This window comes from Limanda limanda, chromosome 7 (genome assembly GCF_963576545.1).
Source record: "Limanda limanda chromosome 7, fLimLim1.1, whole genome shotgun sequence".
Lineage (NCBI taxonomy): Eukaryota > Metazoa > Chordata > Actinopteri > Pleuronectiformes > Pleuronectidae > Limanda > Limanda limanda.
The window spans coordinates 14,120,669-14,135,945 of NC_083642.1; the positions used below are offsets into that span (position 1 = coordinate 14,120,669).

The 15,277-nt window shown below is 45.6% G+C and overlaps 1 protein-coding gene across 1 annotated transcript in view; it reads left to right on the forward strand.

Annotated features, from left to right (window-relative positions):
• Positions 1 to 15,277, forward strand: part of lrp1ab (low density lipoprotein receptor-related protein 1Ab) — a 92,429-nt gene that overhangs the window by 61,216 nt on the left and 15,936 nt on the right. The window contains exons 32-60 of the mRNA XM_061075506.1: positions 51 to 200; positions 391 to 531; positions 649 to 777; positions 869 to 1,000; positions 1,106 to 1,240; positions 1,328 to 1,457; positions 1,569 to 1,695; positions 2,042 to 2,193; positions 2,349 to 2,473; positions 2,732 to 3,106; positions 7,183 to 7,372; positions 7,554 to 7,758; positions 7,855 to 8,047; positions 8,406 to 8,531; positions 8,644 to 8,772; positions 8,997 to 9,116; positions 9,394 to 9,507; positions 9,613 to 9,762; positions 9,856 to 9,978; positions 10,138 to 10,254; positions 10,354 to 10,482; positions 10,575 to 10,703; positions 11,362 to 11,502; positions 11,639 to 11,826; positions 12,889 to 13,072; positions 13,162 to 13,247; positions 13,772 to 13,891; positions 14,057 to 14,244; positions 14,346 to 14,551. Of these exons, the coding sequence (XP_060931489.1) occupies positions 51 to 200; positions 391 to 531; positions 649 to 777; positions 869 to 1,000; positions 1,106 to 1,240; positions 1,328 to 1,457; positions 1,569 to 1,695; positions 2,042 to 2,193; positions 2,349 to 2,473; positions 2,732 to 3,106; positions 7,183 to 7,372; positions 7,554 to 7,758; positions 7,855 to 8,047; positions 8,406 to 8,531; positions 8,644 to 8,772; positions 8,997 to 9,116; positions 9,394 to 9,507; positions 9,613 to 9,762; positions 9,856 to 9,978; positions 10,138 to 10,254; positions 10,354 to 10,482; positions 10,575 to 10,703; positions 11,362 to 11,502; positions 11,639 to 11,826; positions 12,889 to 13,072; positions 13,162 to 13,247; positions 13,772 to 13,891; positions 14,057 to 14,244; positions 14,346 to 14,551 (4,434 nt within the window). The remainder of the gene's footprint in view (positions 1 to 50; positions 201 to 390; positions 532 to 648; positions 778 to 868; positions 1,001 to 1,105; positions 1,241 to 1,327; positions 1,458 to 1,568; positions 1,696 to 2,041; positions 2,194 to 2,348; positions 2,474 to 2,731; positions 3,107 to 7,182; positions 7,373 to 7,553; positions 7,759 to 7,854; positions 8,048 to 8,405; positions 8,532 to 8,643; positions 8,773 to 8,996; positions 9,117 to 9,393; positions 9,508 to 9,612; positions 9,763 to 9,855; positions 9,979 to 10,137; positions 10,255 to 10,353; positions 10,483 to 10,574; positions 10,704 to 11,361; positions 11,503 to 11,638; positions 11,827 to 12,888; positions 13,073 to 13,161; positions 13,248 to 13,771; positions 13,892 to 14,056; positions 14,245 to 14,345; positions 14,552 to 15,277) is intronic.

Genomic DNA, 15,277 nt, shown 5'->3' on the forward strand with positions numbered 1-15,277 from the left:
TAAGCGGATCAGTGTAAGAGTTGTACTTGTATGATTGTCTTCCCACACAGGCCTCTCTATTGACTTTGAGAAAGAGCAGCTGTACTGGATCAGCTCAGGGAACAGCACCATCAGCCGCTGTCAGATGGATGGATCTAACCTGGAGATCCTGGAGGGTGTTAAAGGCAAACTTATCAAGGCTACTGCGCTGGCTATCATGGGTAAGATAAAAAAAAAAAAAAATTGAATATCAACCGCAGCCAAATCTATTAGTTTATCCTCTTTGGTTTCTGTGAGTATTTTATATTAGATGGATCGTATTATTACTTATATTCTGGGCAGAATCCATATCTCAGAAACATTAGCTCATGATGAGGGAATTAAGATGTAAATCAATTCCCCTCACTCTAGGAGACAAGCTGTGGTGGGCCGATCAGGGCACTGACCAGATCGGAACTTGTAACAAGAGCGACGGAGGAGACTGGAAGGTTTTGCGAAACAACACTTCTCCCATGATGCACATGAGGATCTATGATGAGGACGTGCAGAAAGGTACGAAATATCATTTGAAAATACTGCTACTGCTGGTGGTTTTATCTTCCTCCTCTTCAGAGCCGTTTCTCTGTTTTTGTGTGTTTATTTCTCACTGATCTTCTCCCTTTTCTGCAGGAGGAATCAACCTGTGCAGCAACAACAACGGCGACTGCTCCCAGCTGTGTCTCCCCACCTCGCCAACAACCAGGGCGTGCATGTGCACCGCCGGCTACAGCCTCAAGACGGGACAGCAGTCCTGCGAGGGTGAGACGCTGCGTCACAGCTACATTCACACATACAGTAGGAATGCAACGTGTCCTCAGAACAACAAGTCAATGTGCTTTTCTCTGAGCAGGTATGGGCTCGTTCCTTCTCTACTCTGTTCATGAGGGAATCAGAGGAATTCCACTCGACCCCGCCGACAAATCTGACGCCTTGGTGCCGGTGTCTGGCACCTCTCTGGCTGTCGGCATCGACTTCCACGCTGGTGAGTGTTTCCGAGGGATTTCAGTGACTATGCAACCGCAAAGCTTTCATTATCCCAGTGAATCGAATATTTATAGAGTGACACAAATGGCCTTTTCCTTTTCAGACAATGACACCATCTACTGGGTGGACATGGGCCTGAGCACCATCAGCAGGGCGAAGAGAGATCAGACGTGGAGAGAGGATGTGGTCACCAACGGCATCGGCCGGGTGGAGGGCATCACCGTTGACTGGATAGCAGGTCGATACATATTCTATCCATCACCTGTGGATATTTCATTTTTGCTCCAGGAAGACAGAGCTGATTTCTGTCCCTGTGCTTTTATAGGAAACATTTACTGGACTGACCAGGGCTTCGACGTGATTGAGGTGGCCAGGCTGAATGGCTCATTCCGCTATGTGGTCATTTCCCAGGGCCTGGACAAACCCAGAGCCATCACTGTCCATCCAGTGAAAGGGTAAGACTTCCTGCCAACAGTGTGTGTTAGTGTGGAACGTACTTGGAGTTATTTTGTTATTATTCACTGAAATGCACCGACAAATCATCTGTGGTGTGTGTCTGTGTGCAGGTATCTGTTCTGGACGGAGTGGGGTCAGTACCCTCGGATCGAGCGCTCTCGGTTGGACGGCTCTCAGAGGCTGGTCATGGTCAATTCCAGCATCAGTTGGCCAAATGGAATCTCCATCGACTACGAGGTGCGGACTCCAGCTCATATCATTCTGCTGAAATGTGTCGTTTGTACAAATGTTTTAGGATTTTTTGAGACCTTGGTTTGTTAAATTCAGTGGTTTATTAATATATTTGAATTACAGCTGAATTATTGAATGATATTTTATGATTGCATTTCTTTAATGTAGCGTCAATAGATCAGAAAAAATTGTGAAATTCTTGTGGAATTATTTGTTAACATCAAGGGTTGTAGAAAAGAAGCTAAAAGGAAAATTAAATATATCCTAGTGGCATGATACCGTTACATCAATACTCATAATCTGCGTTCTGAAAAAGTGACTTGAATAACTCATCTCTGCTCTGTGTCTGCAGGATGGTTTTCTGTACTGGTGCGATGCCAGGACGGACAAGATCGAGCGCATTAACCTGGAGACAGGAGACAACAGGGAGCTGGTGCTGGCCAACAACAACATGGACATGTTTGCTGTTTCTGTTTTTGAAGAATACATTTACTGGAGCGATCGGTCAGTCCAGTGGAGAAATAAGTTTGTTAAACTTAAACCATCTCTCTAATCTATCCATACTTTCTGTTGAAAAGTACCGCCTTTCATTCATGGGGACAATCTCATATTGTAATGTCGTGTTAATTGACACATGGATTTGTTGTCTTTTTGTTTAGCACTCATGCCAATGGCTCCATTAAGAGAGGCAGCAAAGACAATGCTACAGACGCTGTGCAGCTCAGGACTGGGATTGGTGTACAGCTGAAGGACATCAAGGTTTTCAACAGAGCCAGGCAGCAAGGTAGAAAAACACACAAAACATACACACACCTAAACTTATCATGAACCTCTTAGAATTTCATGAAAAATGTCCATAAAAATTTGTTTGCCCATGCATGTTCTCACGTGTAGAGAAAACAACTACTCACACGCAAAATCATAAAAAATGTTTTACCACCCAACATTATGAAAAACCCCAAGAAACGTTGAAACGCTGCATTTAACCAGGCTCATTCTTTGTTTAACCACACACCTCATAAACATGTCGAACTCTCCCCAGGCACCAATGTCTGCAAAGACAACAATGGCGGCTGTGAGCAGCTGTGTCTCTATCGTGGCAACGCGCAGCGCACCTGCGCCTGTGCTCACGGCATGCTGGCCGAGGACAACCGCAGCTGCCGCGACTACGACGGCTACCTGCTGTACTCGGAGCGAACCATTCTGAAGAGCATCCACCTCTCGGACGAGACCAACCTCAACGCGCCAATCAAGCCGTTCGAGGACCCGGATCACATGAAGAACGTCATCGCCCTCACCTTCGACTACCACGGCGGCGGAGGGAAGGGGACCAACCGCATCTTCTTCAGCGACATCCACTTCGGAAACATCCAGCAGATCAACGATGACGGCACGGACCGCAAGATTGTGGTGGACAGTAAGTCTGGCGTTTCTGTTTTTTCATCAGGAAGTGTGAGTGCCATTACACAGCAGTCATTACGGCAGGTAAACATTTCCCTCGGCTCAGTGTGAAAACACATTTAAGCCTTTTCTGTTATCGTCACCTTTAATAACTGAATGTAGTCCCTCATCCCCCGACACTGTAAACAGCTGTCATCACACATTCTGACAACACAAACACCCAGGAGGATCCCCTGTACAACACACACACACACACACACACACACACACACACACACACACACACACACACACACACACACATACACACACACACACACACAGACTGTGCTTTTGGCGTGTTTCAACACTGAAGTGTCTCTTTAAATGATTCAAGAGCAGCTTGTTGAACTCCATCCTGAGAAACATGGCATTTAAAAGCTCTCGACCAAAGCTGTTGATGGAAAAGCAATATTCTTTGATAGGAAAGACAGGAAAACAAGTGAGATACATAGGGTTTGTGTGTTTATTGATTTATGGGGGTTGTTTGGCAACACATCACCTTGGATATTTCCCTTTATACTTTCCACATTTATCTGTGTAGTGATAGTATTTAATGAAATGATAATATTCTCCTTAAAATCACAACGTTTTTAACTAGCCCTATTTCCAGGATGAACTAAGTAATGAAGTAGCTCTGTGTTTCCTCCTGGTCAAAGACTTTGTCCTCTGTCTGACGTGGTGTCCAGCTCAAAGGGCTGCACCATGTCGCTGCTCACGACCGGAGGACACACGATCAGGCAGCTTTTGCACCAGGCCCAGCGCTCTCTCCCCAGCTCCAGCAAATCTCGTCTGAACTTCTGAGATATGAGTCCATACAGCACCGGGTTCACCACGGCTACCGAGGAGGCCAGCAGTCTGGCCAGGATGGCAATGATATTGTAGCCGGGCGTGTCTGTTACTGTCCCGCCGATGAAGGAGAACATGAGGGCGTAGGAGGGCAGCCACAGCAGAGTGAACACCAGCACCAGGAGAGCCGAGGTGAGAGTGACCTGACTCTGGTAGCGTTCCAGCTGCACCGCGTTCCCCAGCAGCCGCGCGTGTCGAAGGAAACAGTAGATCTTGGCGTACATCAACACAATAATGCCTAGAGGAAGTGCAAAGCCAAACAGGAAAAGAGCAATGCTGTAAACCAGCTGGCTGAAATCAGACAGAAAGGCGAAGCAGTACACGCCGCCGGACATGGTCACCGTGCGGAAGGCGAATTGCGGCGCCGCCAGGGTCGAGGCCGGGACCCAGAGCAGCGCCACTGTTAGCTTTATGCGTCTGTGCATCCGCAAACGGTACGCACAGGCGGAGTGGACCACCGTGAGGTAGCGTGTCACGGCCAAAGCTGCCAGGGTGAAGACCGAGGCGGCGGAGCAGGCCACGCCCAGGAAGCTGATGGCTTTGCACAGGAAGCTGCCAAACGGCCAGAACCCCAGGGTGATGGCGGAGGTGTGGAAGGGCAGGCAGAGCAGCAGCAGCAGGTCTGCGGCGCTCAGGGCCAGCAGCAGGGTGTCCGTGCCGTGGGGGGGTTGACTCTCCTTCCTCCGCCTGCCTCTGAGGATGATGATGACGAGGGTTTGGCCCACAAGGCCAGTCACCAGAATCAGCCCGTCTAAGATGGGCACCAGGGCTTTAACCAAAGCCTCATCAGCCCTGGAGAGGCCTTGGCCAAGGCTGCTGGTGTTTACCTGCTGCCCCAAAGTCTCCATGCATTCACACACAAGAGTCAGATTAAAGTAACGGCCTGGTACTGTGTATCCGAGCAGTTATTTCACAAAGAGGGAGAGCGTCCAACAGAGGCATCACCACACTCCATAGAGACAATCGGTATCATAGCAGTTAGATAAGCTGTGCAGATCGTACCGGTGAGTCGACAACCTCATTGACATTTAGAGTCTTGAAAACAGAAGAGAAAGAGTAAATTGAGCTTTGAAAGATATACAGTCCATTATCATGTGGTGGAAATTTATTTTCAGGTGCGAAGAGATATCTGCAGTCCAGTGTCACTTAAAAAGATATCAGGTTTTTCTGTTGCTCAGAGGCGTCCATCTCAAATGTTTCTCAAACTAAAATCACTTTAGGCTGGTAATGTGGCAAAGTCCTTTTGCTGAAAACAAAAATCCAAAAGCAGTCTCAGAAAGAAACTGTTTTTCTTCTTTTAGCATGACCTTAAAGAGCATGCAGGCTTTCCCTGGGCTGCATCAGCATCTCCTTTGTAATCCAAGGAGGAGCCGTTCAAAGTTGGAGAGATGCTCTATTGATTTCTTGAAACCAGGCAACGGCGGACGAATTCATCCCAGTAGCCGCTGACAGACGTTCCACTTTAAAAACCAGTCGATGCCAGAGTGAGCGGCCACCGCAGTAGGAGGCACGTTGTCCACTTGGAAGCTCCTCGAAGAAAATCTTCCAGAAGAGATGCTGTCCTATTCAACCTGGCTTTCAGTCATCGAAGAAAAATATAAAACATGAATATAGGTAGTGCTTAAAAAAAAATGAAGTAATTCTCAGGTGGATTACAGCGCGACTCCTATGATTGTCAGAGAGGTTCCTGTCTCTGAGTGGCAATGTTCTTCCCTTCAGGTTGTCTCCATTGTTTGCACAGTGACAAGGGGCTGAGCTGATCTCAGTGAGGGGAGGGGAGACGGTGATGAGTCTCATTACATAGAACTGCGCTGAACAAACTTAATTCCTTCCTGTTCAAAGTGGGGTCGCGTTTGCATCCGAGTGATAAGCTTCCCGTGCTCACCTTCTTCTCATATCTGTCTCCTGCAGCCTGATGCATACAAAAAGAAACTCATTCCCACGACTCTGTGTTTATCCTTAAACTGATCTTTGAGTTGAGGTTAGTCAGGTTGGTTACCAGCGTATTCCGCATTAAAATTAAGGCTGATTATGGCCCTTTGTCATTCATCTGAAACGTCTATTATGGGGCAATTATTGACTTTCAGCCAAAAGCAAACAGTTGTGAGTGTTCAGGTTTTTATTGGTGGAGGTAAGTGCTCATAAATGTGGTTGCTAGTGTGACGAAAAAACAGATGGATGCACCCACCTTGGAGCCCAGCAGCCTGCAGTACAGTACGCTGTCCTTTTCCATGATGTCCAGTGTCATGTAGGCAGCACAGACATGACCAGTGTCCGATGATGTGTGCTGTGAAAAAAGAGCGAAGCGTATCCAGAACAGCCGCTTTATCTCTGTCGTTCACGGGTGACTTCCTCGCCGCGCCCTCTGTCCCTAAAGTGACTCGAGCTGTTCTATTTTGCAATTTTCGCCGGCGGATGCGAGCGTCCGCCGGGAGCTGTGTTTGTATGTGCAGGCAGTCGGCTCTAAAATGACAGGATGATACAAACTGTGTAAAGTCTCTCCAGGAACAGCAGGCTTGGTAAACACTCAGATGAGTTTGGTACCCTTAGCTGCCATTTTTACTCGCTTCTTTTTTCAACCTTATCCTTCCTCACAGCGTTTCACCATTCATAGAGTGATGAGGGAAGATGGGGAAAAAAGCATTTACCGCTGCCTCTTTAATGAAGTCTCACTAGCGCAGGCAACTTGTTACAACCATGACGGTGATTAATGATTTGTTGAATTCTCACTGAAGTTCCTCATTAAAGCTGCTACCAACACCCCTGAGAGGTGCTGTTGTTAATTTTTTTTAGAACTTTATTGAAGAGAAACACAAACATTACTTGACAACATCACACATTATATATGACAGACTGATTAGTGAAAAATAATAAATAAATAAATGGACAGTTAAGACATTCCATCGTACCACAGGATTCCCCTCAGTTAGAGAGGTATCCTGCAATAGGAAGCCACCTCCTCACAAAAACATCAGACCTTAATTGTAATTGAGCAGTTAAAGACTCCATTCCATACACCTCCCTCAGCTTCTGTTTCCACTGTGCCACTGTAGGTGGCTGTGGATTCAACCATTTTGAGGTACTGTTATTTTATACTGAAATATAAATTTGGTTCTTCTCAAGCCTAAAGAACCAGAGGTGGAAAAACTCTTTGTGAAAAGGTCAAAAAAATATTAACCAAGTTCTTCCTTCTCTGTTCCGCAGATGTGGGGTCAGTGGAGGGCCTGGCGTACCACCGCGGTTGGGATACATTGTACTGGACCAGTTACACAACCTCCACCATCACTCGCCACACTGTGGCTCAGAGTCGCTCTGTGGCCTATAACCGCAACACTGTGGTCACCATGTCTGGAGAAGACCACCCCAGAGCCTTTGTGCTGGACGAGTGTCAGGAGTGAGTCATTGATATTGAAACTCGGTGTTCTGCACTCTGGGTCCAGCTCCAGTCGTATTTCTTTCTGTTTTCCTTTTCCAACACAAGATTTATCTGACTTCACTGGACCGTAACTTTTATCCCGAGACGTTTTTGGAGCGTCCACATAATGCTCGTCCTGTGTTTGTCCCCCCCGCTACAGTCTCATGTTCTGGACTAACTGGAACGAGCAGGCTCCCAGCATCATGAGGGCGTCTCTGAACGGAGCCAATGTGCTGGTGATCATCGGCAGCGACATTAAGACTCCCAACGGCCTGGCCATAGATCACCGGGCTGAGAAACTCTACTTCTCCGACGCCACCTTGGACAAGATTGAACGCTGTGAATATGATGGAAGCAGCCGTTATGTGAGACATAATCTTTCTCTGTTTCTTTTCTTGTGGCTGTAAAAAAAGAAGCATGGAGACGTTCGGTGAACTGACGCCTGTTATTTTCTCCTTCAGGTCTTGTTGAAGAATGAGCCCGTCCACCCGTTTGGCCTGGCTGTGTACGGAGACTACATCTTCTGGACCGACTGGGTGAGGAGGGCTGTCCTCAGAGCGGACAAGTACACGGGAGGGGACATGAAGGTGCTGCGTGCCGACATCCCTCAGCAGCCAATGGGCATCGTCGCTGTGGCTAATGACTCCAACAGCTGTGAGTATTGTTCATTGAATGACCTCATTGCTCTGTCACTTAGTTTGACCATCCACCATTTTTGCTCCAATCTGAAATACCTTAACGAATTGGAGCCCAACCAATATCGATTTTTGGGAACCAATACTGATATTGGGGGGAAAAAGAATTCTGATACAGCGGCCAACATATTTATTTTTAGCGGATTTCATGAAGTCATTATCAGACCTTATCACATTTGCTTAAATGTGCCTTTTTATATTCATCCATTTATTATTTCCTGGAAAATCAGTGAAAATATAATTTAAATACCAGTATGCAGATACCAGTATGTGTTTTTTTGTAATTTCTTTGACACTCTGCGTTATACATCCTTCAGGTGAGTTCTCTCCTTGCCGAACAAATAACGGCGGCTGCCAGGACCTGTGTCTGCCCACGTCCGACGGTCGGGTCAACTGTAGTTGCCGCGGAGAACAACAACTTCTGGAAGACAACACCTGCTCTTGTAAGTGAAACAGAAAGTCCTGAATCACTATTTCAGGTTCAAATATTACTTGACTTTCCTCTTGCTCACAAGGTTGCTTGTCCTTTGTAATCAGATGTGTTTCCCTCACCAGCTCTGAATATATCCTGTGGAAGTGTGGATGACTTTGAGTGTGGAAACGGAGACTGCATCAACTATAGCCTGACCTGCGACGGCATGGCCCACTGCAAAGACAAGTCGGATGAGAAACAGTCGTATTGTGGTGAGTTTCCTCCTGGAGCCTCAGATTAGAGAACAACGAGCTGATTATCATGTTCAAACCAGTTTAGAACGAAAGAGAGAGAGAGCAGGTAATCAGTTTCAATCAATATGTACAGAACTGTTTATCAGTTTCGGTGATGAATTTGTGGATTAGGTTGTGTTTTAAAAAACATAAAAAGGACTCTGAACTTCATGGATCTCTAAACAACTGCTCTTTCTCCACAGCCAATCGTATTTGTAAGAAAGGCTACAGACGCTGCATCAACGGTCGCTGTATCGGTCATCAGTTCTGGTGTGACGGCACCGATGACTGTGGTGACCATTCAGATGAACTGCCCTGTAACAGTAAGTCATTTCTGTCCATTTTATTTAAATTTAAATGTTTTACTTGCAAAGAGAAACCAATGTGAAGTTTCTTTGAGCATCTATAATATAGCTCTCATTAAATAATCACAACTTATCAGATGGCACACATTTTGACTCAACGCAGCAGTGTTTTTGCTGATCTGTACATTTAAATATCACTTTGATTGCATTTGTTCGGTCTGAGGAGCTATACAATGTAATAATTATACATTTGATATATAATGCTTATAATGCTCTATGCTGTGCTTTCCTGCAGTGACCCTGTGCAAAGTCGGAGAGTTCCAGTGCAAAGACGGAAGCTGCATCTCCAACTTCAGCCGCTGTGACCAGGTGGTGAACTGTGAAGATGCAGGCGATGAAATGAACTGCCGTAAGTGGTCTGCCATTATTCAGGAAACTGGCGGACAAACAGACAAAAACAAAACCTCCTTGGCGGTGAGTCAGTTTTTAAAAATCCTTGTCCTTTTTTTCTCAGAGGCCACAGATTGTTCCCGTTTCTTCCGCCTCGGCGTGAAAGGCGTGTCCTTCCAGAGCTGTGAGAAAACCACTCTGTGTTATCTGCCCTCCTGGGTCTGCGACGGCAACAACGACTGTGGAGACTCCTCCGATGAGAAGAACTGCCCAGGTTTCGTGCTTGTTTTCCCCCCTCTGAGTGAATTCAACCGTTCTTAACATTGTCATAGATCTTACACAATGTTTTTTGACTGTTATCCTGCAGATAAGAGGAAGCCTAAATGTCCAGTCAACTTCTTCGCTTGTCCCAGCGGTCGATGCATTCCCATGAGCTGGACCTGTGATAAGGAGAACGACTGTGAGAACGGAGCTGACGAGACTCACTGTGGTCAGTCCTCTACAGAGTCGTACAACACAAAGCATACCAGAATAACCAGTGTTTTTCTTTAGACTTCCTGCCGCACATGGAAAACATGAGTTACGGTCAGAGTAAATTAAGATAATTTCTCTGAAATGCTGAGCTCACCCTCTCTTCTTTCCCTTGCAGACAAGTTTTGCACATCCACCCAGTTTGAATGTGGAAACCATCGCTGTATTTCCAGTCACTGGGTGTGTGACGGCTCAGATGACTGTGGCGATGGTTCTGATGAGGACCAGAAATGCAGTAAGTGACATATTACTCACACTCACCGATGTAAGAAATACGCCCAAGCCCGGTCGAGGCGTTCAGCTTAACGTGATCTTTCCCATAACGTTGTCACAGAATCCAAGACCTGCAGTCCCGAGGCTTTCCAGTGTCCCGGCTCCCACATGTGTGTCTCACAGCGCTGGAAGTGCGATGGAGACAAAGACTGTCCCGATGGAGCGGATGAGAGCGTGAAGGCTGGCTGCAGTGAGTGGGACACTTTCAAACAGCACCCTGCAAACGATGCAGAAACCTTCCATGTCCATTGACCCCAGTGTGTGTGTGTGTTCTTCCTCCAGCGTACACCAACAACACGTGTGATTCCGAGAACGAGTTCATGTGCCAGAATAGACAGTGTATCCCCAAACACTTTGTGTGCGACCACGACATCGACTGCTCCGATGGTTCAGATGAATCCCCAGAATGTGGTGAGTGCCTGTGATATTTGTGTCTGGGGAGAGAAATCGAGGTGAAAGAAAAGAGAGTTTGTTGTGAACATGATATCTAAAAACGCTTTGTGGGAATTTCTTCACATCTTGTGCAAATGTTCAGTTTGAGTCGAGGATAAACTGATAAGATGTTCGAGGTCAAAGGTCAACTACACTGTGACCTCACTTAACATGTTTATGATCCTGTGAATGCAACAGCCTTAGGAATTTCTCCAAACTCGGTATAAACATTCACTTTGATTCAAAGATGAGCTCATTAGAATTTGGTAGCCAGAAGTCAAAGGTCAAAGTCACAATGGTCTCACAAAACCTCTTTCAGCCTCCTGAACATGATATCTCAAGACTGCCTTCAGGTGTTTTCTTCTCATTTTGACAAGTTGTCACTTGGACTCAAAGATGGACAGACTAGAATTGAGTGGTCAAAGGTCATAGTGAGCTCATATGAGTGGGGGGAAAAATGCCTGGACACTGAAACTGCACTAGCTCTGAGGCGTACAACAGCAGTGTAGTATTTCAATTTTTATTTTTTTATTTATTCCTAATTCAACCAGGACGGTCCCAGTGACTCACAGATGATGAGTCATGGTAAAAGCAGTGATGCTGTTCTGTAAAGGTTAACGCTCGTGTCCTGTTGCAGAATATCCAACATGTGGCCCAGAAGAGTTCCGCTGTGCCAACGGCCGCTGCCTCAACCAGAAGAAATGGGAGTGTGATGGAGAGTTTGACTGTCAGGATCGTTCTGACGAAGCTCCCAAGAACCCTCGCTGCACAGACTCAGGTAGACCTTATAATGACCATTTTACACAAGGTTGATTTCTCTTCCAAAATAATGACTCATTAGTTGTGATACGAGCAGCGTCTTGAAAGGCTGAGACAGGACACACATGTAACGAGCCTCTCGTCTGTGATTTCAGAGAGGACCTGCAATGACTCGGCCTTCATGTGCCACAACGGCAAGTGCTTGAACGAGACGCTGCTGTGTGACCGCAATGATGATTGTGGCGACGGCTCAGATGAACTCAACTGCTTCATCAACGAGTGTCTCAACAGTAAGATGAGTGGCTGCTCCCAGCTCTGCGATGACCTCAAGATCGGCTACAAGGTAAGCCCTCTAATTGGTTGTTGTAAAGTCTTTATCTTTCTATTTTATTTTTTTTGACGAATGTTTGCTGGAGTGAAACCACAGCAGCTATCAGACATGTACCCAGCTCTGTTTGTGAGAACACAAAGGTCTGAGTCTGTTCCTGAGAACACTCTCTGGAGTCTTTCCTGCCAGCTCCAGCTTTAAAAACATGCACAATGTCCAAGGATGTGAATGTGAAAACAAAGCAGGAGATAATCTTGAGAATTCACATCAAGTGAGTGGGCGTGTTGATGACATTTCTATGAGACAGCAGAAGCAAAAATGAGAAAAACAAAAAGAACACAAATATCTCAGGAAGAAAAAGAGCTGCCACATAAGTAGAGGACGCCAATGAAGACGTCAACTTAAAAAGAAAAGAGGATTCAAGAGCTTTTGGTGTTGAAGGCGGACGCCGGTGTCGGATGTTATGTAAACAAAAACGTGAATTCCCCAACAGAATGAATGCGTCACACAATCCTCACCTGAACACTTTCCTTTTGTTGTAAACGTCAGGAGAAAGTCTGGACCTAATTGTGTGGACATTTCATGACATGTCTGAAAACAGCTTAGAGCAAATCAAACGACTTTGACGTCACATGTTTTGAGTGGCCAATAAATGAAACCTCCAACAGGCAGAGGCAGTGGGGTGTCTGCTATTATTGGTGAGTGAGTGAAAAAAAGAGAGAAAATAGATTCATTTGGAAGCGCTGACTTCAAGCATGTGGTTATGTAAGACAAAAACATGTTTTGGCTTCTTGAAAGTTTGAGGCCAGTGCTGGAACAGCCTGAACTCTGTGTGAACCCTCATGTCTGTGGTGTTGAGGCTGTGGACTGAGCTTCAACTGAAAACCATACGGAACTATTTAGATGTTGAGATATCAGTACCACAAAAACAAAATTAAGCTTTTGGTATAAAAAAACACACATCTATCAGATTGATCTTTTTGAACAACAGTGGTAGGCCCTTGTGGTTGGTCCAGACTAAAGGTGAAAAGTGCCAGAGAGATGTTGACCCGACTTCTGTGCTCTCGCCCTCTTCAGTGCCGCTGTCATCCCGGTTTCCAGCTGAAGCGAGATGGGAAAACGTGTGTGGACATAGACGAGTGCACGACCACCTACCCTTGTTCTCAGCGCTGCATCAACACACATGGCAGCTTTCACTGTCTCTGTGTGGACGGCTTTGAACTCAGCCCCAACGATCCCACCATCTGCAAGTCCACATCGGGTAAGAAGTTCACGGGCATGTTTCAAATTTGACCGATTAAGTCCAATAGCCAGTTCAATCCTGCAGCATACGCTTTCTGTTTTGTGCAGAGGAGGAGCCCTATCTGATCTTTGCTAACCGCTACTACCTGAGGAAACTCAACCTGGATGGTTCCAACTACACTCTGATAAAACAGGTAAGCACCTCGCCTGTTCTGGTTCTAATGGTGGAGGAAGAACTCAAACATTTGACTTGCATAAAAGTACAAATACATAGACCAAAACATTCTCAAGTGAAAGTTGACTTTTCTACTGCGTAACCGCAAGTGCTTGCTGTTAGATATACTTTAAGTTTAAACTATAAGTTTTAAAAGTAAAAGTACTTGCTGAGTGTAGCCTTTTCCCCTAATGCACCAGTCAACAAAATTATATGGTGAAGTCTCTGCTGTGTGAAAGTGAAGCTGCTGCAGGTGCACTTAGCTCTTATTGAGGGAGACCAATCCCCCCTTATTGATGACTTTGCGGAGTAGAAAGTACAGATATTTGCTGATATATGTGGGAGAGAAACAGTGAAAATAAATCTACTTTAAAGTAAATTTATTAAAAGTACACATACATATAAAATGTACAGAAAAGAAAATGTACTTTGTTACCACTGGTTCACCGAAACCTAGTTATCCCTCTGGACACCTGTTTCATTTTCTACTTATCTGTGTTACAGGGTCTGAACAATGCAGTGGCGCTGGACTTCCACTATGCAGAGCAGATGATCTACTGGACAGATGTGACCACTCAGGGCAGCATGATCCGACGCATGAATATGAACGGCAGCAACATTGAGGTGAGTGAGGAAATCGAATGCACTTTTAATTGTGAGCTAGAATGTTTTCTAAGGACCACTGGTCAAAAGTTACAGCCAGAATATTATTGAACCAGAGTAGTTACTTATTTTCGTGGAAGTTGTGGAAGTGTCCCGGTCCAACCCTGTGACTGACTGACTTGGCAGGTGTTACACCGGACCTCCCTGAGCAACCCGGATGGTTTGGCAGTGGACTGGGTCGGCGGAAACCTGTACTGGTGCGACAAAGGTCGGGACACCATCGAGGTGTCTAAACTCAACGGGGCCTATCGGACTGTGTTGGTCAACAACGGCCTCAGGGAACCTCGTGCTGTTGCTTTGGACGTACGCTACGGGTGAGAGAGTTCATCTGAAACCAAGCTCATTTATTCAACCTCTAAGATATGTCAGGAGAGGGTCATTTCAATTCTAACACTGTTTATGCCTCGATCTTTAGGTACCTGTACTGGTCTGACTGGGGAGACAACCCTCACATTGGGAGAATTGGGATGGACGGCACCAACAGAAGCGTGATCATAGAGGAAAAAATCACTTGGCCCAACGGACTGACCCTGGATTTCATCAATGACCGTTTATACTGGGCTGATGCCAGGGAGGACTACATTGAGTTTGCCAGTCTGGATGGAACCAATAGACACACAGGTAACTTTACAGTACTATGGTTGTTACAGAATCAGAGCATGATGGGTTACATGTTCCCTACTCCTAGTTGACAGTGTGATACTCCAGGTATATGTATAGGTGTGTAGAAATATATGATATGTACACAACAGATCAGAAAACACCCACAATTTTTAATTTCAACATTTTGAGGTAAAAAAAGGACCAAAAAGGTTGCATGGAAACCAACAGTGTGACTCACTCCTGCAGATAATGACTGCTCTGCAGGAAGTATTATTGTATATTATTATAAGAAACAAGTGAGAAATGGAGAAGATTGACTGTTTGGTCAGGAGTTCACGATACAGCAATACATCTTATACACCAAAAACAGGTATACGCGTTTTTTTTTAAACATAGGTAAACTCACTAAAAGAAGGTAAATTTCCATTGCCAGTAGAGGAGTTAATCCTTTTTACAGATTACATTGTACTGTATGTGCAGTTAACTGTATTCTCATGGGTTTGCCTTCCTAAAACAAGTAATTATCAAACATAACTAACTATGTAAACTCACACTAGTAGTGGAAAAAGGAAGTGCAGAAACTAAACCGAGTTTACAAATAAATATATACCCACACTTATTTGGGAGCAAATGAGCATAAGCAGGCAGCTTGTTTGTCCGTCTGAGTCCTGCAGCAAAGGCCCATGGGACAGAGACACTGAATAGGGGAGATTGTCCTCATCACTGAGGCTTCCAGCATGTATG